This window comes from Aegilops tauschii, chromosome 4 (genome assembly GCF_002575655.3).
Source record: "Aegilops tauschii subsp. strangulata cultivar AL8/78 chromosome 4, Aet v6.0, whole genome shotgun sequence".
Classification (NCBI taxonomy): domain Eukaryota; kingdom Viridiplantae; phylum Streptophyta; class Magnoliopsida; order Poales; family Poaceae; genus Aegilops; species Aegilops tauschii.
Window position 1 is genome coordinate 113,687,369 of NC_053038.3, and position 23,602 is coordinate 113,710,970.

Consider the following 23,602-nt stretch of genomic DNA (forward strand, 5'->3'; position numbering starts at 1 on the left):
GGACGGACATTACAAAATATTAATAACAAATAAACGTGAACAACAATATGAGTATATGAAAAATAGTTACACTTCAGATCCCATCTATCGGTAAGTTCTACGACTGAGGAGCCCTAAAATGTTAATATCATTGGGCAACAACAATTTAAGCAACAGTATCACCCATTTGTTTGTCTCTGAGCTAATTAACGTGTTATGCAAAGAAAAGTCTAACTACTTCATATGGTCAGAAAGTATCGAGCAAACTTCTCAGACCAAAAGGAACAGTTATACATCACACAAGCCGTACGCCTATTTTCGTAGCCAGTGATCCTGTTTCTCCTACAGGACCTGTAACCTAACCGGATAATACTCGGGGATTATTGTTAATGTACAAAGATAGCACAAGGTGCTGCCTTTATACCCCGACATTTGTAATATAACATCATTGCCGTTGGACGGATGGAGATTGCTGCACCTGAACTGGAGGGAAGAACCCAGTGCTTGAAGTTGGGAAGAATCCAGTTGATGTTGGAGATTGCTGTGGTGCCTGTGGAGACTGCTGCTGCTGCTGCTGAATGGGTGGCAGAGGAGGTGGAGGGGGTGGTCCATTTGGCATTGCAAAACCTGCCGGCAACAATGGAAGTGGAGGTGGCAAAGAGCCAGCCATCATCCCAAAGGGTATCATTCCGAACATTCCTCCAGGACCTCCAGTATTTTGACTAAACTGCTGCATAAGTTGCGGTACCATAGGTTGTAATGGAGGTGGTGCAAATGAACCTGGTACTTGGTTAGCCTGTGCTGGTGACTGTGTGCTTCCAAGAGAAGTAGGTGCTGCTCCAATCTGTTGTTGCACTTGTGGTAATTGGCCAAAGAAAGGGGCAGCCCCCGTATCACTAGCCTGCTGCTCAAGTCTAGGCCTCTTTGGTCTGTCAAAGCCGGGAGGCCCTGCAGAGAGTTCTCCAGAAGACGAACCACCATTTATGGAAGCAGCTTGTTCAGCGGCAAGGGATGAGAAAATGGAGGACAGCACTTGCTGGCCAGATGACAAAGATGCAAGCTTATCTGCCATAGCTGCTGCTGTTATCTTGGGCTCATCACCCATAGCAACGGTCATGGTGGGAGGTGAGGTTGCTGGATGCACCGGCTGAAACTGAGGAGATATTGGACTTGCTTCTGAATTCTGCATCGCAGCAGTTAATTGCTCTGATGGAAATGTAATCATAGGTGGACCAGAACTAGATCCTGGACAATTTATAACAGGAGCACCACCAAGACGTTGTCTGAGTTGCATGGCATGTTCAGCCTCTGCTCGAGCAACCTGTTTGTCAATAAATTAAAGGATTAGCCATAATAGATCACCCACGAATAACTGCTAAAATGCTACAGTGCTACATAGGCAGAAAAGACAGTGATAAAGATAGCTAGCAGTGTTAAATAGAATCAATTGTGCCTCCATAGAAAAATCGAGCAACACATTAACAGGAAAAGATGCTACATATAAGTATAATAACTGTTTGAAACTTTTAGCTTAAGTTTGCAAATAACATATGTTTGAACTGACATCTACGTGGGCCATTGCCCTATATATACATCTAACCAAACCTATCCCTGACCTCTGTTAAGGAGTATTATTATTAGTATTATAGGTCTAGGGCCTTGCGTATTCGTATTAGTTTAGATGTCCTTACTTGTACTCCAAGTCCCTTGTAATATTCGCCCCTTGGGCAATGCAATAAATCTAAGTTACTCATTTAAAATGGTATCATAAGCCCAGGTTTAGAGATTTTTTTGGACGCTGCAACTCGTCCTCCCGCTCGTTTTAGTAGTGGCCAACACTCTAGCCAGATTGATTTCATCCTCTCGAGAAGAGAAGATAGGCGTGCGTGCCTAGAATGTAAGGTGATACCTGGAGAGAGTGTTGTACCCCAGCATAAACTGGTGGTTGCTGACTTCCGCTTTCGGATTCGTGTCCAGCGGGATAAGCGTGCCAAAGTCGCTAGAATGAAGTGGTGGAAGCTCAAGGGGGAGGTAGCTCAAGCGTTCAAGGAGAAGGTCATTAAGGAGGGCCCTGGGGAGGAAGGAGGGGATGCGGACAATGTGTGAATGAAGATGGCGACTTGCATTCGTAAGGTGGCCTCGGAGGAGTTTGGAGTGTCCAAGGGAAGGAGAAGCGAAGATAAGGATACCTGGTGGTGGACTGATGATGTCCAGAAGGCGATTAAAGAGAAGAAAGATTGCTTCACACGCCTATACCTGGATAGGAGTGCAGACAACATAGAGAAGTACAAGATGGCGAAGAAGGCCGCAAAGCGAGGTGTTAGTGAAGCAAGGGGACGGGCATATGAGGACCTCTACCAACGGTTAGGCACGAAGGAAGGCGAAAGGGACATCTATAAGATGGCCAAGATTCGAGAGAGGAAGATGAGGCATATTGGCCAAGTCAAATGCACCAAGGACGGAGCAGGCCAACTCTTGGTGAAGGACGAGGAGATTAAGCATAGATGGCGGGAGTACTTCAATAAGCTGTTCAATGAGAATGAGAGTTCTACCATTGAACTGGACGATTCCTTTGACGAGACCAGCATGCGTTTTGTGCGGCGAATCTAGGAGTTTGAGGTCAAGGAGGCTTTAAAAAGGATGAAAGGAGGCAAGGCGATGGGCCCTGATTGTATCCCCATTGAGGTGTGGAAAGGTCTCGGGGACATAGCGATAGTATGGCTAACCAAGCTTTTCAACCTCATTTATCGGGCAAACAAGATGCCAGAAGAATGGAGACGGAGTATATTAGTACCAATCTTCAAGAACAAGGGGGATGTTCAGAGTTGTACTAATTACCGTGGAATAAGCTGATGAGCCATACAATGAAGCTATGGGAGAGAGTCATTGAGCACCGCTTAAGAAGAATGACAAGCGTGACCAAAAATCAGTTTTCATGCCTGGGAGGTCGACCATGGAAGCCATTTTCCTGGTACGACAACTTATGGAGAGATATAGGGAGCAAAAGAAGGACTTGCATATGGTGTTCATTGACTTGGAGAAGGCCTATGATAAGATACCGCGGAATGTCATGTGGTGGGCCTTGGAGAAACACAAAGTCCCAGCAAAGTACATTACCCTCATCAAGGACATGTACGATAATGTTGTGACAAGTGTTCGTACAAGTGATGTCGACACTGATGACTTCCCAATTAAGATAGGACTGCATCAGGGGTCAGCTTTGAGCCCTTATCTTTCTGCATTGGTGATGGATGAGGTCACGAGGGATATACAAGGAGATATCCCATGGTGTATGCTCTTTGCGGATGATGTGGTGCTAGTTGACGATAGTCGGACGGGGATAATAGGAAGTTAGAGCTATGGAGACAAACCTTGGAATCAAAAGGGTTTAGGCTTAGTAGAACTAAAACCGAGTACATGATGTGCGGTTTCAGTACTACTAGGTGTGAGGAGGAGGAGGTTAGCCTTGATGGCCAGGTGGTACCTCAGAAGGACACCTTACGATATTTGGGGTCAATGCTGTAGGAGGATGGGGGTATTGATGAAGATGTGAACCATCGAATCAAAGCCGGATGGATGAAGTGGCGCCAAGCTTCTGGCATTCTCTGTGAAAAGAGAGTGCCAGAAAAGCTAAAAGGCAAGTTCTTCAGGACGGTGGTTCGACCCGCAATGTTGTATGGCGCTGAGTGTTGGCCGACTAAAAGGCGACATGTTCAACAGTTAGGTGTGGCGGAGATGCGTATGTTGAGATGGATGTGTGGCCACACGAGGAAGGATCGAGTCCGGAATGATGATATACGAGATAGAGTTGGGGTAGCACCAACTGAAGAGAAGTTTGTCCAACATCGTCTGAGATGGTTTGGGCATATTCAGTGCAAGCCTCCAGAAGCTCCAGTGCATAGCGGACAGCTAAAGCGTGCGGAGAATGTCAAGAGAGGGCGGGGTAGACCGAATTTGACATGGGAGGAGTCCGTTAAGAGAGACCTGAAGGATTGGAGTATCACCAAAGAGCTAGCTATGGACAGGGGTGCGTGGAAGCTTGCTATCCATGTGCCAGAGCCATGAGTTGGTTGCGAGATCTTATGGGTTTCACCTCTAGCCTACCCCAACTTGTTTGGGACTAAAGGCTTTGTTGTTGTTGTTGTTGTTGTTGTTTTGTCTAGATTGATTCCCTATCTTCCGCTAGAAGCTCTTGTCCCAATCCCATCTAGATCGAAGCTACGAACGAAAGCTCATGACCAGGATCATGCCTATCTTATTCGCTGATTGGACCGGCCCTGGCCATTCATCTTCCTCGTTCCTATTCGCTGCCTCCACAATCGAGCATCACCGGTTATCTATCATCCAGTAACTCGCCGGCACCCTACATCAAGCCAATCTTCCCGATCGAAGCGCTCGCTCCCACGATGTCCACCACTCTCCGTCTCCTACATCAACCGCCAGTGGTGATGTTGTTCCCCGTCGACCCACAGGCCAGCCACCATCTTGCTGCTCACGGCGCTCCGCCGCCCGCCCGCCATTTGCACGTCTCCACTCACCCCGCCATCTGCACGTCTCCACTCACCACTGCTCACCTTTGTGCAAACCAACTCCCCTTGCTCCAAGGACGCCGCATCCGTCTTCAACCAGGATGCCACCGCCACTGTCTTCCATGCCGTGGCGCCTCGGCTGTTGTCTCCAAGATTGACCGACGACTGCCACCAGGGGCCTCCCATGCCGCCAGGGTCCCCGTCACCCCGCTGCACTCGGTGCATCCAGGTCGATCTTCTTGAGTACCGTCATCCTCTAGTGCATCTCCTGCCCAGGCCATCATTGTCGCCCGCATTCCACCTCACGTGGTTGCGTTCTCGCCGGGGAGCTCGATCTGCCGCCGCCCTTCTAGGATTCGCGACTCACCACCAGCGGCTCTCTCTCTCTCTCTCTGGCGACCGTCTTCATCGCGTGTGGCAACATAGGCGAAGATGCAATTTAAGTATCAGGAGAAGATGGGTTGTCAAAAGAAGATGGCACGTCAAGAGGATGAATCATCATTGTGCAAGAAATCGTAGCAAACCGGCGGCGAAAGAAGCTCGGCAGGAAGAAAATGGACATAGATCGACGACGATGCAGAAGGAGGCCATGAAATCCCTATAGAAGACAACAAGGACAAGAAAGGCCACAAAAGTTGTATAGAAAGGACTAGGACCAGAGAAGAAAGCTGCCATAGAATGGTTTGGTGGACCCACATGGCATGAGAAACACAGAAGAGTAACGGACTTGGTGGACGCAGAGGAAAATAGAAAGCTAGAAGCTAGGAAGAACACAACAGACAATGATGCATGAGCCATCATGTTTGCAAGAGAGGCTGCGGAGGAGGCCATGCAGGTGAGATGACGACAAGGAGCAGCAGAAAAGAGGAACTAGTGGATGAGCACACAGCACCGATGGAAGGTGCACCACCATCAAGAATCACCGGACAACGAGAGAGGGAACCGTGCCCGATGACGACATTCTATAAATTTTTTTTACCTTTTTTGGGTGAAGGGTCAAATCAGACCGAACAACAGGAAACTAGGTCAACCTCGCACAAACAGATGTGTTGTCTTCCTCTCAACAGGTCTTTGAAGACTCCATGCTACAAACACTCTCAAGACACGGATTTTTGGGTTTTCACTATTTGTTTTACTGTTATACTTCTTCAGATGCAATAGCATTGCACCCACCCTCCCTCCCTCCCTCTGCATGCGACCAATGAAAGAACAGCACTAAACTATGCATGCAAGTACCAAGGCTGCTAAGGCCATGTAAAAGTGGACGACGCTTCATGGCTAGCCAGACCTTTAAACCCGGACGGAGGTAGTATTATTAGTATTAGTATTGGTCTAGGTTCTCCACTGAACTTTCTGATACAAGCTTATTAGCTTCATAAGAAGCTGCAATTGGTAACAACACATATATGCATGGGGCCATCAACCATGGTCACATCATTCAATCAGCACATACAATCGCACAGATAAATGCAATGGCTACCTCGACTGGGGCACCGTAGACGGACACAACCTTATAAATATCAGACTACCCAAGGTGTTGTACAACTGAATTCTCTCGAAGCAGATATATCAAGATACTTATATTCTGGAAACCAATACACCTTATATTCTGGAACGGAGGGAGTACATCATAGTAACCCAACTCTGCAACTGAGCGCACGAACAGTCAGGCTCCAGGATCTGAAAACAGCGGAGTGGAACGGGCGGTAGTGCAAATTTACAGAGCTGGGATTTCGTGCCCCAGACACACGAAATGCAAAACCGGGTTTGAACCAGCCAATTCATGGGAGGGGTGTGTTTTAGACAGTTTTGAGAGTTTGAGGGAGGTATTCTGAACCAAATCAAAGTTCAAGGTTATAATCTGAACTCTAGGACAAATTCAGGGGGGCTGGGGGGTGGGGTAAAGTGGACCCCAGGGATGGTAACAGGAGTAAATAAGAGACAGAAGAGTGCTTGAAGGTGGGATGCTAAACTGGTCGCTGGACCTGTGTGCTCACTAGCCAAGCAGACCATGGTTGGCCTACTACCTTTAATCCAAGCTGAATTATACCACAAGTACTTCAGTTACTTCACATCCTATTAGAGAGCTTGAGCAATGCATTCATGTGATACGTATCAGCACGTTTTTACATGGCATGTTCTTTTTTCATCCAACATTCATCTTGAACATGCAGACACAACTTCACCAAGAGATGCCAATGACCAAGAAAAACTCTACCTATGCCTTGCCTGCCATGGGGCATCATAGATATCATCAAGCTTCAAGAATGGTACCCAGATCTACGCAACATAGACAGAACAGCTAGCACAAGGCAAACATGTATCATAGGTTCATAACAAGGAAGCTAACCGATCCAAGAAAACGCACAACACAATCTTGGAGTTTAACCAAACAAATTACTTTTAATCAGTAACAAAAATCAGCAGATTTGGCTTTCTACATGATTTTGCAGGAATAACAACGTCGTAATGAATATGACAATAACATGTAAGATGATATCAGAGAAAAATCCTTACTTGCAACTGAGTGCGAAGAAGCTCCGACTTTCCTTCCTGTTATATAACAAAAAAAACATAAAAGCTCTGTAAATTGCAAGCCAAAGAAGGATTTTGTGCTTCTATGAATGGGTTCTTCCACTACCGCAACTATTGATATATGCCCTGAGATTTGTGTACATTCCCCCGCCATACTTTATTGTAACAGAGGTGAGAGAATGCGCACAGTTAACAATGCACACTCAGTAGCTGAGATAGTAGAAGCATCCACTTTGCTAAGGGTTTTTCCTATTGTAAGCAAGACAATATGATGCTATCAGGGTAAAACATTTGGAAGAAGAAAAAGGTGCTGAAGACCTGTTCACTGAGAGCTACTTTTAGTTGATTAATCAGGTTTATCCTAGCTGTGTCGACACTTTCAAGTTGCTCGATGCACTTCTTGAGGACTGCTTCCTGCTCTTGAAGGTCAGAAACCAATGATGATGCTTGAGGAATACCTAGGGAAAGAATGAATCAATTATTATCACTACATATTCTTACCGATTATGACCAAGAGAATAAATGTAAGTCTTGCAATGTCAGAGCATTATATATTTTCATATCCATTACTTTACTTCAGGCTTCAGATTATAACAAGTGAGCAAGACCAAAAGCTCCACAGCCAGGAGCAATTAATAGGAAACCTTCCATTATACTAGTATCTTTCACTCTAAACCTCAAGAAAAAAAATATAATTGATACCGGTGTACAGAACTATAATTGTGTCGCAGTTGACACCAAAGGGGAATTAGCTCATGTAAACCAATGTACTAAGCAGCCAGATGTGCTATACCAAAAGCAATAGCGACACATGAACCGCCACTTTAAAAGAACAGATGTTGTGCATGAAGAAAACTGTTTTCTTCCGCACATTGTGTCTAAACCATGATACAATCACGTTTATAAACAATTACAGTGCATAATCAAATGATTCTCTATCAATCGATTTTCTGTCACCATGGAGTGCTTAATGCATTTTATAACCACTTAGTCTAGAATGTTATGCAAACATCACAGCAAACATGACATGCACATTGGAGCATGCTATTAATATTTTGAAAGTTACAACAATCCCCAAGAAACAAAAACAAAAGTGTGCGTGCTCGCACACACACAAGTACAACACCATAACTCATATAACATGTATGAATCAGATGAAGATATGCAGTAAATCCCATAGCATCTACCTAACAAAGTAACAAGTCATAGTTAGTGAACAGAGAAATCATTTGCAAGTTGAATTACTGTTGTGTTTAAGATATTGGTCTAATCTTGTACCATTACTTGAGCTCAGAGGAGTTAGATCATTATAATTTTCTCCATTTCAAAGACAAATTGGGTACTATTGTTTAGCTTGACTGAAAGATTATGTTCTAGAAACAATAGTACCATGTACCAGTATGACAGTGTTCACATTCAAAAACAGAAGGATTCTTCAATGGCATCTTCTATCTTCTATATCTAAATAGCTAGCCCCCACTAACCTATTTCTCTCAACATGCAGGCATGCCACCTCACCATGTAACATAACATGCATGGGAAAAGGTCCACCTCAACATGCAACCATGCATAGCAAGAAATCGACCTCAACATGCAAACATGCAACCTCTTTCTCTCAACATGCAAGCATGCCACCTCAACTTGTAATATGCATAGGAAAAGGCCACCTCAACATGCAACCATGCATAGGAAAAAATCCACCTCAACATGCAAACATGCAGGAGAATTTCCATTCTACTCCTTCCGATCCATATTAATTGTCATATTATTACTATGGATCGGAGGGAGTATTATGTTATTTATATTTATAAATATTTTAACTATATAATGATCAAACACAATAAATCATGTATAGTTACAGTTTTAGTTCTCAAATTATTACTCCAATATTCACGTTGTGTACTGCCAACTCTTATATTTAAAATATATTGCAAATCATTCCCGGTATCTCTAGTTTCCTTAACACTACCACCCAAATACTTATAGTACATCATGGAACTGGATGTAAAATAGTTTTTGAACAACCATGACACAACACAGGCTAAGAAAGGAGAATAGTGCCAAACATTCTACAGAGGAAGTTGCAGATGTCTATAACATTATAGAAGTAGTGAAGCAAGCAAAATCCTTACCATGGGTACAAGCATTATCTACATCTTTGTCCATCTTCTCCAAAACATTAACAGTAGTCCTACATTTGTTTAAAGCTGCGTCCTCATCAAAATACTGATCAACTACAGACTGATACGCAGTCGCAATCTTTTCAGGCATCCCGGAAACAGTCAGTTCCTACAGCAAAAGGCAAACAAGGAGAGCTTTCCCAAATTCATTCCAATTTATGAAACCCATAGGGAGAATGACACAGACAAGAAGTGGGAACATACTTTTATATATGTACTGGAATCCTTCCGAGCAGCTTTGGGATCTGAAGAGGGATTAGGGCTAGGATTTGAACCATTATCGTTGTTATCCAATGTAGGAGGTTTCTCACCAAGGATGTCAACTTTTAGGCTCTCAATACGGGTTCCAAAAACCTTCCGCTCATCCCAAATCCCTATCTGTAGTTTATAGAAACAAGATTACACTTTATTTTTTGGATTTTGGCCTTTACGATCAAACAGTAAAGTGAATCATAGATTCACCATGTGTACTCCTGCATCAATTGGCAAAAACTCATAATACAATGTGGTTCCTATCAGTGCAGATGATGACTATAATCAGGCAGATTCATACCGCTAGTATTTACTATTTACTACAGGGCATTGTTCTTAAGGCGGTAAGGCGACCTAAGGAGAGCAGCCATGCAAATATTTGCATGCCAAAGGAATGAGAGTGGAAGAAAAACTTAAGTCGCTGCTTCTGGTTGCTCACTACCAAGACCAGCAGTTCTTTTGGAGAGAAACATAATAATGCAATTGCTAAACCAGTGACTTTTGGAAAAAAAAGGTAAAGATAGAAAACAACAGTCTACAGGTACGTTCACTTTCCTAATTGGTACCTACTCTTGTACGGTTCATCCCTCAATCTCTGTACATGTAATGTAAATGCACGCTGTGCATGAATGTATGACCATACCTTCAAAAGACATCGACAAAAATATCTGGAATCTGGAGAATAATATAACAGGGCAAGAATTGGATAGCCGAATAACCTAGAGCAGCAACAGAATATGCGTAACTCCACCTATGTAGTCTAAACATAGCTGATCCCAAGCCCAGGTAAAGGAGGGTTGTGATAGACTTGGCGAGCCAATGTCAAAACTCAGCCACTCTTATGGAGATGAAACCCAAAAGAAAATCGTTGGGGCATGACCCTTAGCGACGCGGCATATCTGAACCTAGGTGTGGTATTAGATGGGCAAGGGCCAGGCTGTCACCCACTTGTGGCGCGCCGTATCTTGATCTGGAGACGGTGATAAGTGGTGGTGCGCTACATCATCGACTGTGTGCAATGAAAAATGAGCAAGGGTCATCGCAGTTGACTCAACGAATGCGAAGGGTAAGGAAGCTAGCCGAGCCAAGTAGGATCTGCTTAGGTAGCTAGAACATAGGGTCCCTGTCTCCCTGACGAGATATGGGAGTTAGTTGATACAGCGGTGAGGAGAGGTGTTGATATCCTGTGTCCAAGAAACCAAATGGAAGGGGCGGAAGACGAAAGAGGTGGAGGATACCGGCTTCAAGCTGTGGTACACGGGGACACTACAAACAAAAATGGAGTACGTGCCTTGATCAACAAGAGTCAAGTATGGAGTGGTAGACGTCAAGAGGCAAGGGGGGACACATTTATCTTGGTCAAACGGTCATTGAGGACTTAGTTTTCAATGTTATCAGGGTGTATGCCCCTCAAGTAGGCCACAATGAGAGCAGCACCAAGAGGGAGTTTTGGGGAGACCTAAAGGACATGGTTAGGAGTGTACGTATCGGCGAGAAGCTCGTCATAGAAGGAGACCTCAATGGCCACGTGGGTACATCTAACACAGGTTTTGAAGGGGTGCATGGTGGCTTTGGTTATGGCAGCATGAATTGTCGGATCATAATACCGGCAGTAATCTCGATGGGATGTCACGCGTAGCCGTAAGGCTAGAATAGAGTCTCACGAGTTAGTTACCCAAGTTCAGGCCCTCACGGTGCAGGTAAAACCCTAATCCTGCTTGATTGTATTGATGGTGGTAGCCTCGTATAAGAGCTATGGTGTAGTGTACAATGGAGAGATCGCTAAGGATCACGTAGGTGCACCGAGATTAGATAATCTATGATCTAGCCCTAGGCCTCACTTAGGGGACAAGGCCTAGGGTTTACAAGGCTCCAGGTCGGTTATGACCGGGTGGAGATCCTCCAAGATCCCTAGGATGCCTTCCTTGGGCACCAAGTAGATAGATGTGTCCTGATGAGGCCGACAGCAGAGTAGTGGGTCCTGGGATGGCACCATGAGTAGCCCCCGAGTGTGTCATGAGCTCGACTGCGTCCAAGTAGAAACTGAACTGAGAACGCCGTCTTGTACTGTTTGGAGAGGTCTTGAGGTACTACTGAGAATTCCTGGAACAGAAAACAGATCCGGCACCGCAAACTAATGCGCTAGAGCAGTTAGCTCTGCCGGGTGCGGAGAGAATCCCTTGCCTTATCATGATGACGCAAGGGGCCAACATCAGAAGGCCAACTCTGGTGGTGCCGCGAAGCGTCGCGAATCTTGGGTGAGGTCATGGCAACGTATGTCTGACCGGGGCCAGGCCTGGTTCAGCCCGGTCCCCGAGTGAAGACCCATTGAATATGCTTGACTTGAATCGGTCCGGTCTGGTCAAGCGCTGGTCAAGCGCGTGGCGCGAGCCCCGGCGAAGTCAGGTCTCGTCGTCCGACGCATTGAATGAGAGGGGATGGCACAGCAGGATCCTAGATTCTTGTACCGCCATCATCGCGTCTCGCAATTCGCTCGGCCCGTGGGCGTGACGGGCGGTTTCACAACGAAAACATGGCAACACGTCCTGCGCGCGAGGCACCGTTTGGGTTTCCCTTGGGGCTACATAATGCAGGGGGCGCAACGACAAGCGGACACTTTCCTTGCGCTCGCCAATCTTCATCTTCCTCGCGTGCTTGCCCCGCCATCGTAGACAGAGCTCCACGCGCAGATCTTCTTTCCCTTCCCTAACTCTCGGGCAAACCTGTTACGCCTAATGGTGCGCGTTGAGGCGAATCTGAGAAAAGATGGCGTCCGAGGCAAGAACCCTCCCATAGCCAACGCCACTAAGGGGAAATAGATCCCCTCGTTGGTGACATGGGACCAGCTGGAGAAACTCATTACCCATGGCTTCTTCCCGAGGCAGGTGGTGGTCCATTGGCGTGCAGTGCCAGAGGAGGTCAAGCCGGCGCCGCAACCGAACGAGCGTGTGCTTCTTACGCCATCCGTCCTACGAGGCTTATCCCTGGCGCTTCACGCTTTCTTCTGTGGGCTTCTTTTCTTCTACAGCGTCCAACTTCATCACGTCAGGCCTAACCTGATCCTCCACATCGCCTCTTCCATTGCGATGTGTGAGTGTTTCCTGGGGACCCGGCCCCATTTCGACCTGGGCAAAAGTATTTCCAGGTCAAGGTGCAAAAGAACTGCAGCGTAGCTGGCATTCAGCTGAAGCCTAGATCCTACTTCAAGCTCGAGCTGCCCAACTCCGTGAAGAAAGTAGCATCGGGGTGGTTTCATTGCCCCGACGTGTCGGCTCATGGCAGACAGATGGGGTTGCCTCCGTAGTTGGATAAGCCCCCTATTTGGCATCAATCTTGGGGCCTGGGTTCAGCCAATGACGAGTCACCTGAAGTGGAAGTGCTTCATCAGGAGGTGATGCGCCTAAAATGTGGCAGGCTCACCGAGGAGCGAATCCTGGTGACTTGGTGGAGAGGCGCATCCAACCCCTTCAGGCATGGGTGCACCCCATGTGTGAGTATGAGGGCCCACACGATGCAACCCAGTCGATGGCGAAGCCCTACGACCAATTTACACTCAAGAAGATGGCTCCTTTCATGGTGAACGCGAAGGTGAAGGACATTTCAACAGTCGTCCGAGTTGAGCCGTACTCCCGCACGCATCCGCCTTCCAATGTAAGTACTCAAATCCGACTCCGCTTCTTTTTTTTTCCTTGTGTCGTCCGTGCCAAGGAGCCCGGTAGATTCCGCCATCGATCCGGAGGGGAGCCAGATCAGCAAGGATGGCAAGGATGAGGTCGATGACAAATCCGGCGATCCAAATGGGAGCTAGGCGGGCGACGAGGAAGCCGATGACAACGATGGCAAGGATGAGGTCGATGACAAATCCGGCGATCCGAATGGGAGCTAGGCGGGCGACAAGGAAGCCGATGACAATGATGGCTCGTTGATATTCCAGCAGACCTCAAAGAGGAGCCACAACTCGGAGATGTTTGATTTGCGAATCTAGACACGCACTAGCAGAGCGAAGCAATGCCGAGCTCCTCCACCATCGCGCCACTGCCAAGGAAGAAGATGTGCGTCATCAAGGAGTTGTCGTTGGGCAAGTAAGTTGCCGAGCTTTATTCTTTTTTCATAAGTTTGGAAAGTTGTAGGTTGGACCCGGTCTCGTCCTCATCAAAAGCAATTTGCCAGCAGGCCGCCCAGGAGCTTGAGTGAAGGGGAGCCGACCAGCCGAATCCCACCGCACATTTTCACCAGGCCGGCTGAGACGGGCTCATCGACGCACTTCCTCTACTCCCCCGGCCATGACACCGGGCGTGGAGGGCCAAGTCTTGGAGTTGCCACCATTGCGCACCATGCCGCCTCTCAAGGACGTGGTGGATCTGGAGCCGAATGTAAACCCGATGGAGACGACGAAGGGTACAGAGCCGATCATGGGCTCGATGCCAGCAAGAACGTTCGAGGCCGGTCCAACGACTAACTCGAAAACGACCCAGTGGAAGGAGTGATTGAGGCGGCTCCTATCGTCCTATGGGTGAAGTCGACTGGCCAGACATCCCCCGCTATGAGGTATACGAAGCCCAACTCCCGCCCCGGAGATGGCTTCGCCCATGACCGTCGCTGAGGCCCCCGAGTCCGTGGAGACACCGGTTTTGTGTCGCCGGAGCAGCGGGAAGATGGAGCCTTACACGAGGAGGCCGGCCAGGGGACGACGACAAACTGGGAGAGGACGGTGGTGTTGTCGTCGCAATCAAGCTGCAGGGGTACTGGCGCGCTGCAAGGAGTGAACGAGTGCGTCACCTACCTTTGGGGATCAAATTTAGTGATAAAAACGAACAAAGGAAATCATTTGAACTTGGCATGGAGTGGAACATCTTATTCATGGTGCCGGCGAGGACAAGGTCGACCCCGAGGCGGCAGGAGACGAGCTAGCGGCTTTGCACACGCCGATCCCCGACGAAGGCGCGAAAGCGAAGGCCTTGGAAACCCAACGCAAGGCCCTTGCGCAGGCACAACTCCGCGTACGGAGGGAGTGCGACCACCTCGCTGCCAGACAGGACAGGTGCGCAACCACCATAGAGCTCAATTGAAATCAGCGACCGAATCGCATAGCAGCCACCGAGACCGCGATCTTGCCAAATCAAGCCCGAGAGGCTCGTACCTCTAACTTGAACGGGGAGCCCGACGACGCGATGGTCTATCGCGACCTCATGGCGGTTGCAAATCTGGCTAACAACATCCAGCTCAAGCTAGATCACCCGATGGTTGAACAGTTCAACCGCGCCAAAGCCATGCTCAAGGCGACGGTGGTTCAGCATGGCATGGCCAGCCAATCGCGCAACCGACTGGCGACCACCTCCGAGCTACGCATTGATGCCAGTTCTTCGTGGCCCAACCACACTCGCAACTACAAGCTCGAACCTGGCCAGGTGTCAGCCCGAGGATCGTGCAGAGGCCCGGAGGTTGACACCGCTTCGAGCGAAAGCCGACCGTCACCCTGTTCGACCTATCATGATCCATGACCGGCTAGGGCGACAACCGGACGGGTGGGATACCATCCTAGCTCTCTGCACCAACAAAGCACACCAATACAGAGGGAACCCTGAGGTGCTCAGCTCGGCTTGCCTTTTAGCTGCATCCATCAGCCCACCATGCTTGATGATTCACCTACGAGGTCCTCGAGCATCCATTACTGAACAAATTCCAGGTGCGGAATATTCACAAGTATACATGCAATGCCAAGCCAGATCACTGGATGGCCGACTACCTCACAGCCGTTAACATGGCCGACGGCGATGAGCTAAACAGCTTCGCTACGTCCTCTGCCTCGCTGGCACGACGAGGGCCTAGCTGAACAGCCTACCAGCCAACTCAATCTATGAGTGGCAAGACTTTGAGGATGCATTCATGGCCAACTTCGAGGGCACTTACAGAGGTCAGGCAGCCCCTATGACCTCAAAAATCGCATCCAAGAAGACAAAGAGACGATCCACCAGTACATATCACGGTGGCTCAAGAGGAACCCTCTGGAAGAGGTCTCTGACGAGTAGGTCGTCCAAGCTTTCAAGCTCGACGTGTAGGACGAGCACCACAGGCATAAGATGGCCAGATCAAGGATCAAGACCATGAGCGAGCTCATGGACATCGCCAAACGACTATGCGACCAGCGAGAACATGCGCACTGCTTGAAAGTGCACATCTGCCAGGAACTCGGACAGGGCCGATTCCCCCAGGCGAAGAGACGATTCTAAGTGCTCACGGCGCAAAGGAAACCGCAGGCGCAAGAAGAGGAGCCGGATTTCGACCTCGGTTAAGAGCAGCTCGTGCCAAGCCCTCACGGTGGAGGTAAAACCCTACTCTGGCTTGATTGTATTGGTGGTGGCAGCCTCCTATGAGAGCTATGGTGAGGTGTACAATGTTGAAATCACTAAGGACCACGTAGGTGTATCAAGATCAGATGATCTAGCCCCATGCCTCGCTTATATATGGGGCAAGGCCTAGGATTTACAGGGTCCGGGCCAATAAAGGCTAGGTGGAGATCCTCCAAGATCGACAGGATGTCAAGAAGAGGATGTCTTAAGCTTTGCTTTAGCCTACAACTTGATCATAGCTAACACCCATTTTAAGAAGAGAGAATTCCATCTGTGACTTTCGGTAGTGGTCAATACTCTAACCCGATCGATTTCATCCTCTCGAGAAGATTAAATACGCGTGCTTGCCTAGATTGTAAGGTGATACCTGGAGAGTGTTGTCCCTCGACAAAAGCTTGTGGTGGCTGACTTCCGCTTTCAGGCATGTGTCCAGCGGGATAAGCGAGCTATGAGTGAAGCAAGGGTCAGGCTTATGGCGACCTCTACTAGCATTTAAACACGAGGGAGGCAAAAGGGAAATCTATAAGATAGCCAAGATCGCAGAGAGGAAGACGAGGGATGTCAACCAAGTCAAATGCATCAAGGATGGAACAGATCGACTTCTGGTGAGGGATGAGGAGATCAAGAATAGATGGCTAGAGTACTTTGACAAATTGTTCAGTATAGAGAATGAGGACTCTGCCATCGAGGGATGTCAACCAAGTCAAAGGCATCAAGGATGGAACAGATCAACTTCCGATGAAGGATGAGGAGATCAAGAATAGATGGTTAGTACTTCGACAAAATGTTCTGTCGAGAGAATGAGAGCTCTGCCATTGAGCTGGACAACTCCTTTGATGATACCAATAGATGTTTTCTACGATGAATCCATGAGTCCGAGGTCAAGGATGTAAAAAGGATTAAAGGAGCCAAGGAGATGGGCCCTAATTGTCTCCCCATTGAGGTGTGAAACGCCTTGGAGACATAGTGATAGTACGGCTAACTAAGTTTTTGAACCTCATTTTCGGTCAAACAAGATGCCCCAAACATGGAGGCGGAGTATATCAGTACCAATCTTCAAGAATAAAGGGGATACTGAAAGTTGTACTAATTACCGTGGAATTAAGCTGATGAGCAATACAATGAAGCTATGGGAGAGAGTCATTGAGCACCGCTTAAGAAGAATGACAGCTAATCAATTTGGTTTCATGCCTGGGAGGTTCACCATGGAAGTTATTTTCTTGGTACGACAACTTATGGAGATATACAGGTAGCAAAAGATGGAATGTCTTTTGGTGGGCCTTGGAGAAACACAAAATCAGAACATAGTACATTACCCTCATCACGGACATGTACAGTAATGTCATGACAAGTGTTCAAACAAGTGATGGCGACACTGATGACTATCCAATTAAAATTTGATCGCACCAAGGGTCGGCTTTGAGCCCTTATCTTTTTACTTTGGTGATGGATGAGGTCACAAGGGATATGCAAGGAGATATCCCATGGTGTATGCTCTTTGCAGAAGGTGTGGTGCTAGTCGATGATAGTCAGACAGGGGTTAATAGGAAGTTAGCTACTTCTAGGCTTAGTAGACCTAAAACTGAGTACATGAGGTGCAGCTTCAGTGCTACTAGGCACGATGAGGTTAGCCTTGATGGCCAGGTGGTACCTCACAAGGACACCTTTCGAATTTGGGATCAATGTTGCAGAAGGATGGTGATATGATGAAGATGTGAACCATCAAATCAAAACCGGATGGATGAAACGGGCCAAGCTTCTGGCGTCCTCTGTGACGAGTGCCACGAAAGCTAAAAGGTGACATGTCCAACAGTTAGGTGTGGACACACAAGAAAGGATGGAGTTTGAAATGATGATATGCGTGATAGAGTTGGGGTAGCATCAACTGAGAAGCTTGTCCAACATCGTCTAAGATGGTTTGGGAAGATTAAAGCATGATGATGATGGCAAGAGAGGCCGGGGTAGACCAAACTGACATGGGAGGAGTCCGTGAAGAGAGACATGGAATATCACCAAAGAACTAGCCATGGACAAGGGTGCCTGTTAGTTAGCTATCCACGTTTCCAAAACCATGACTAGGTTTCGAGATCTTTATGGTTTCAACTGTAGCCTACCCCAACTTGTTTGGGCTTAAAGACTTTGTGGTTGTTATAGCAAAATTATATGCGTCCAATAGTTTGCTAAATCAACTAAGAATGATAGATCAATTATATGGTGCGTTAGTATTGTGATAGCACTAACAGATTTAGATCCCTACAATGTTTTGCGAAAAGGCACAAAGCACTAAAGTACAAACCAAACGTGTACTCACATTGTTTCTTTTATAAGGCGTATAAAAGGTTCGATCTCGTTCAATGATATAATTTGTGCATGCGAATTTACTGGTGTTTTTGTCTTGTTTCTCCATAGTTATGACATCTTAGCCCACTTGCATTTATAAGAAGTACTCTCACCTACTAGTACTTTGATGATTTCAGATGTATTTATGTATGGATACTTGGATAGTCGGTAGTTTTCTGCACTCTTTTTCTTAGTTTCATAACCTCATTGATCCTTGTGCTAACTCAAAATACGCCTTATAACTTGGAACGACGCGAGTGATGATGAAACAAAGAAAACTTACTAATCTTGCGACCACTTTCTTTCCATGTTCTCCCCCATTATCATGAACATCTTTAAGTGATCCAGGAAGAACCTTCCAAAACTCATTCACAAATTCTCCACCCTTGCGTTTGCTATTTTGCAGGATGTCATTTGATAGATACAGGAATGACACTTTCTTATCCTTTGTTGCATTATTAAACTGCTTCTCCCATGTGTCGACGATTCTTCTAGCTCTCTTCCGGTGAAAAACACACCAATGTGAAAGTGCTACTTAAGAGTTCAGGAATACAAAAGACAGCTACTGCAATATAGATTGAAAGGGGAAAAGGTATGCTGCAGAAATTCTCAAATTTAAATCTATAGCTGTCATCTGAATATTTGATACTCTAGAAAAACAGGATTGATCAAAAGTACAAACGTTAAATAAACCACAAAACTGATTAGAGCGTGATAAAATGAAAATTATCCACACCCAGAAAATAATGACAGTTACCAGTAAAAAAATATCGGTTCGAAAAGAGGTGTACTTTCAATTAATCAAATGTAACCGCCATATGATGTGCACAGAACAGTAATGGAACACAATACTTTGGAGAAGTACACATATGAAAAACATAGCAAACCAGAACAGGTAGGTAATTAGCTGGTCACAAACTACATAGGTCCCATTCTAATCTGGATAACAGACCAACCAATGTAGATTCCCATTAGAAAATGGCCTAACGCTTCCAGTCATCTTATTCTACTTTGATAATTAATGTTCTTGAGCACTACATACCTAGAAGCAGAATTAGGACACACACACACACCCACACCCGGTCACCCACACAGACCCAAAAAAAAAAAGCAACATACACAGAAAAGTAGGGATTTACAATAACTTAGCAAACTTAGTTGTTTTATTAGTTCCGCAAGATTTGGTTACAAGTTTGAGATGATGTAGTGTATCATACAATTTTCAGGGCTACACTTCCTCCCATAAGATGTAAGCACAAAGACGTCAAGAAAGACATGTAAGCTACCATTTTCATGGTAAAATATAGGAAGGCATCCACATGATGAATGTTTATGTCTTTCGTAGAACACATTAAGTTCCCCTTGTAGCAGTAGTTGTCACTTGTGGTTAATTCAAGGGATGATAGTGCGTGATATTGTCTAACTAACTGGTTAAATGCTCAATATGAGGATAGTGTCACGATGTCCGAAAGTTAAGTTGCTCTGCAAATGCAACATTGGTGATCAATAAAAGAAATACCATCAGAATAGTGACCCCACGATGATCATTCAAACTAACAAAGTCACAAAAATATACTCCCTCCGTCCCAAAATTCTTGTCTTAGATTTGTCTAAATACGGATGTACCAAGTCACGTTTTAGTATTAGATACATCCGTATCTAGATAAATCTAAGACAAGAATTTTGGGACGGAGGGAGTATGAGTATAGACATACAAATACCCCAACAGCAACAGTCAGAAGAAAATAATTTCGTAGTTAAAAAGTAAAAAACACATGTCTTCGTTTCGTTCTGTAAAAGAGGATGTGATATAATTTGTTCTGCTCACTCTTCCTCCAAACAAAATGCTCAAAATTCGCTGAATTGAGCATGAGAAAAATTATATCCCAACTACCAGAGGCCCAGACAAACGATAAGATAGTATTGTGCTGTAATACATAGTCCTAACGGTTCTTGCCATCATATCATCTGCCATTCCCTAAGGGTAATGCCCTCAAAAGATAATGGAAACAACTTTGTGCTATGACTCTCAGAAAAGCAAGGAAACCAAGCATCGACAGTCAGAACGCAAGTACATTACAAACTTAAATTGTGATGCAAAGTCAATATGGCACAAAACAAATCAAAATCAATACTTTGCCAGACTCATATTATGCATCTAAAATGCAGCAAAAACAACACTAATTTTCCTCATAGAAGTGCGAGAAATATATCAACCAAGAGAACAATCCACAAGCTCCGGAAAGTATGTCAGAATGCAATTATGTATTTATATTCTATGCGTCACTAGCTTAACCACAAAAGCAGACTACTCGTGTGAACCAGGTCACAAGCAAACTACTGACAATAAGCATCCTGTGAGGCAGAAACAAGGTGGATAAGCCAAATCTTTCCAAATGGGATCTCATGGGTCAGTCCTACCCATCCACATTGTAATTTAGGGCTTCACTTGCCCAATACCACATCAATCCAAGTAACAAGAGCACGCTATGCTATCATATGCAGGTGCGCACGAAATTAACCAATGGAAACAAGGATACTCTGGATGCTCGCCGCCGAGCTGTTGAGTTTATTTAGCTTCTCGGCAAGCCCCTTCTCGCTGAAAGAGCCGCCGCCGCTGGTCTCCGCCTTCGCATCCGCCTTCGTGCCCGCCATCACGAAGATTCCGCCTAACCCCGTGTCAGGTCCGGTCCTTCGCTGACCCGCCGAAACCCTAGAGAAATTTACGCTTCAAACAATCTGGGCGCAGAACAATCGGAAAAGGATCTCGAAAGTAATCAGGAATTTGGAGGATTGCGGTGACAGATTACAGGTCGGAGGTTTGCGGGGAGAGGTGAATACCCGAGTTGCGACCTCCCGAGCTTGAATTTGCCGCCGGCGAGGAGAGGGGGAGTGGGGAAGGGGGTAGGGGGAACACGAGAGGGTTTCCTCTGGTTTTGGGGGGTGGTTTTTTCGTTGTTTTTTTTATTTTTCTGGGTATGCGTATGCTGCTTACGGAGATCGGGCCTAGATGTGAGTAACCATTATTACTAGTAGAGTGGCCGTGCGTTGCCATGGGCCTAAAAAAATGAAAACGTTTTTTTTTTCATATTAGTTATCAATATTTGATATTGGGCAATTCTTTGGCAAACAATTACACATGAAATTAGGTACTTGAAACCATACAGGTACTACACATACCTCCTATCATTTAGGAACCATGAAAGACAATATATTTCAACACTTCCTCGTCTACTATTCATAGCTTGCACATGCCCCACCTACTTCTCTTGGCTCAAAAGGACTGAGCCCCTTCTAGGATATCTCTTCCTTAAAGGCCATGAAATCAATCATTCAGTAATAATATAAAGAATATAGTGATAACAAAAGTAAATGTTTTTGTTATGAATTCATTACCCGTCTATACTCATTGGAACACCGAACGGAAATAAACGTTGCCATTTAGATATATCATAATTCCAACCAGGCAGCTTTATTTCGAGTCCTTCTTTGAAATCCCTTGCAAAACTTTTTAATTTCAGTGCATGCCTCATCTTTTTTTCCTCTAATGATTGTGATGTTTGAATAGGATCCATAATATATAGACGACGTGCCTCTTTGTCGATGACGTACAAGATGTATCAGCCGATGGATGCATAGGGAAGATAAATCTACAAGTGGGGCTATTAGAAACAACAATAAACCATGATAACAATGGACAAAACACTTTACTTACCTTGTTGCACGATGAGATGTCGTTGTCCATCCCAGGCCAGCTATCAAATAATGTTGCCAACGTCTGGATAGTTTCTTTCTCGCAAAACTTCTGACCTCGTGTTGACTCTAGCATCATGGACTAAGCAAAAAAAGAAATATTGTTTCAACATGTTGATACTAATGACACATAGAATAAAGAGTTATGATAATTTACACAAAATCGTAGATCCATGTAGTGTACAGGAGGGTCTGTGAATAGTACTTCCTCGTCACATGCCAGCATACGCACGGCGGTGTTGAAGCAATCATTGTCCATGGGCTGCTCCATGTTAAGTATGCACTGAAGTTTCTTAAGACTTAAGCCCATTGGCTCGGGTGTCGAGCTCCGGACCCATACCTTCCTAAAAATTGGACGGTAAGAAGAACAATAATATACATCCGCACATTAAATATTGATACATGATACTTACTCCAAACACCTGGCATCATCGATCGACATGACGTAGTTGCAGAGGCCGGCAAGTAATTCACGTTGGTCCGTGGGTATGATAGTGATTGACGCAGGACGTTTGTCTTTGACTACGTCAGATGGATTCTCTAGGATCTCGAGATCAGAATTCGCTAAAGTTTCTTCATCGTCAGGTTGATGGTATATGGGACCTCCTTTTAGCTTATTCAGCTCTGAATCAAGCAAAATGACAGCTATTTTTTGTCGAAAATGTTTCATATCCTCCTACAAAATATATATAAAAACAATTTATATAAAATTTTGAGATAAAATAACGAGATAATGTATAAAAATGAAATACCTGGGTGAACTGGTCTGACAGTCCATGTGAAGTCCAGTATTCCATATAATTTAGCATAAACAGTCCACATGATACGCTAAAATATTATAAAATAATGCTTTGGAATATCACACAGATGAATCAAATGAACAAACCATTGTAACAAGTGCTTACCCATCGGTTTGTATTGCCTCATGAAACTGCTCTACCACCGTCCATTTTGTAACATTGAGATCGGGCCACTTATGACCTCTGATAAAATCCGGACTATGCTCTACAAGTTTCAGACGCTTCTCGAGTCCTAGTAACTATTTTATATATAAGAAATATTAGGGATCAAGGCAAACAAAAACATATGTTAAGATGAATAAAAATAATAGATAGTTACCGTAGTAGCAAGGTCATTGCGTTTGACCCGAGAACCAAGTGAGTCCAATACTTGAATCTCACGTTTTTTGGCATTGTCGACTGCTAGATACCAAGGGTAGCCCGGCATGTTAATCGGAATGAATAACTGGTGTAAATATCATACAAGTCACGGTCGCAATTAGATATAAATATTAATAAATCATTATACATATGAATTAAAAAAACAATCCATAATTATATGCATGGATAACGAGACAAAAACTAACCATGTCTTGCTGTAGATAAGTATTAACATGATGCACAATGCGGTGATATTTTGATGGGCATATGTCTCTTTCTCCGTCTTCTTTTATCTGGCCAGATACAAACGTGCTAACAATGTGTACCTTTTCACCAGCCCTGTCTTGTAGATGGTCGTGAGCAAGCATGCAATATATGTAAGCATTTATCACCTGTAACCAACATTTAGATTATATGTACATTTTATGATATTAAATATTGTTCATATTATTAATTATAAAGTTTGTGCAATTGTTCTTACACCATCATGTAAGAACATATCATCTTTCATAAGGCATTCCAAA

General features: G+C 45.4%; 1 protein-coding gene across 3 annotated transcripts; it reads right to left on the minus strand.

Annotated features, from left to right (window-relative positions):
• Positions 1-5: 5 nt before the first annotated feature.
• On the minus strand, positions 6-21,154 carry LOC109773621 (uncharacterized). Of its 3 annotated transcripts, none has more exons than XM_020332324.4 (8): positions 21,007-21,154; positions 20,706-20,904; positions 18,449-18,696; positions 9,428-9,601; positions 9,176-9,332; positions 7,362-7,501; positions 7,026-7,061; positions 6-1,300 (listed from the first exon to the last, which is right to left on the minus strand). In XM_020332324.4, exons 2-8 carry the CDS (start codon positions 20,818-20,820, stop codon positions 425-427), a joined length of 1,746 nt encoding a protein of 581 aa, XP_020187913.1. In that variant the 5' UTR covers positions 20,821-20,904; positions 21,007-21,154; the 3' UTR covers positions 6-424. The 3 variants fall into 3 exon arrangements, with proteins under 3 accessions (XP_020187913.1, XP_020187911.1, XP_020187912.1); XM_020332322.4 differs by having other exon boundaries at positions 20,706-20,878; positions 21,007-21,144; XM_020332323.4 differs by having other exon boundaries at positions 20,706-20,878; positions 20,976-21,105.
• Positions 21,155-23,602: the final 2,448 nt, after the last annotated feature.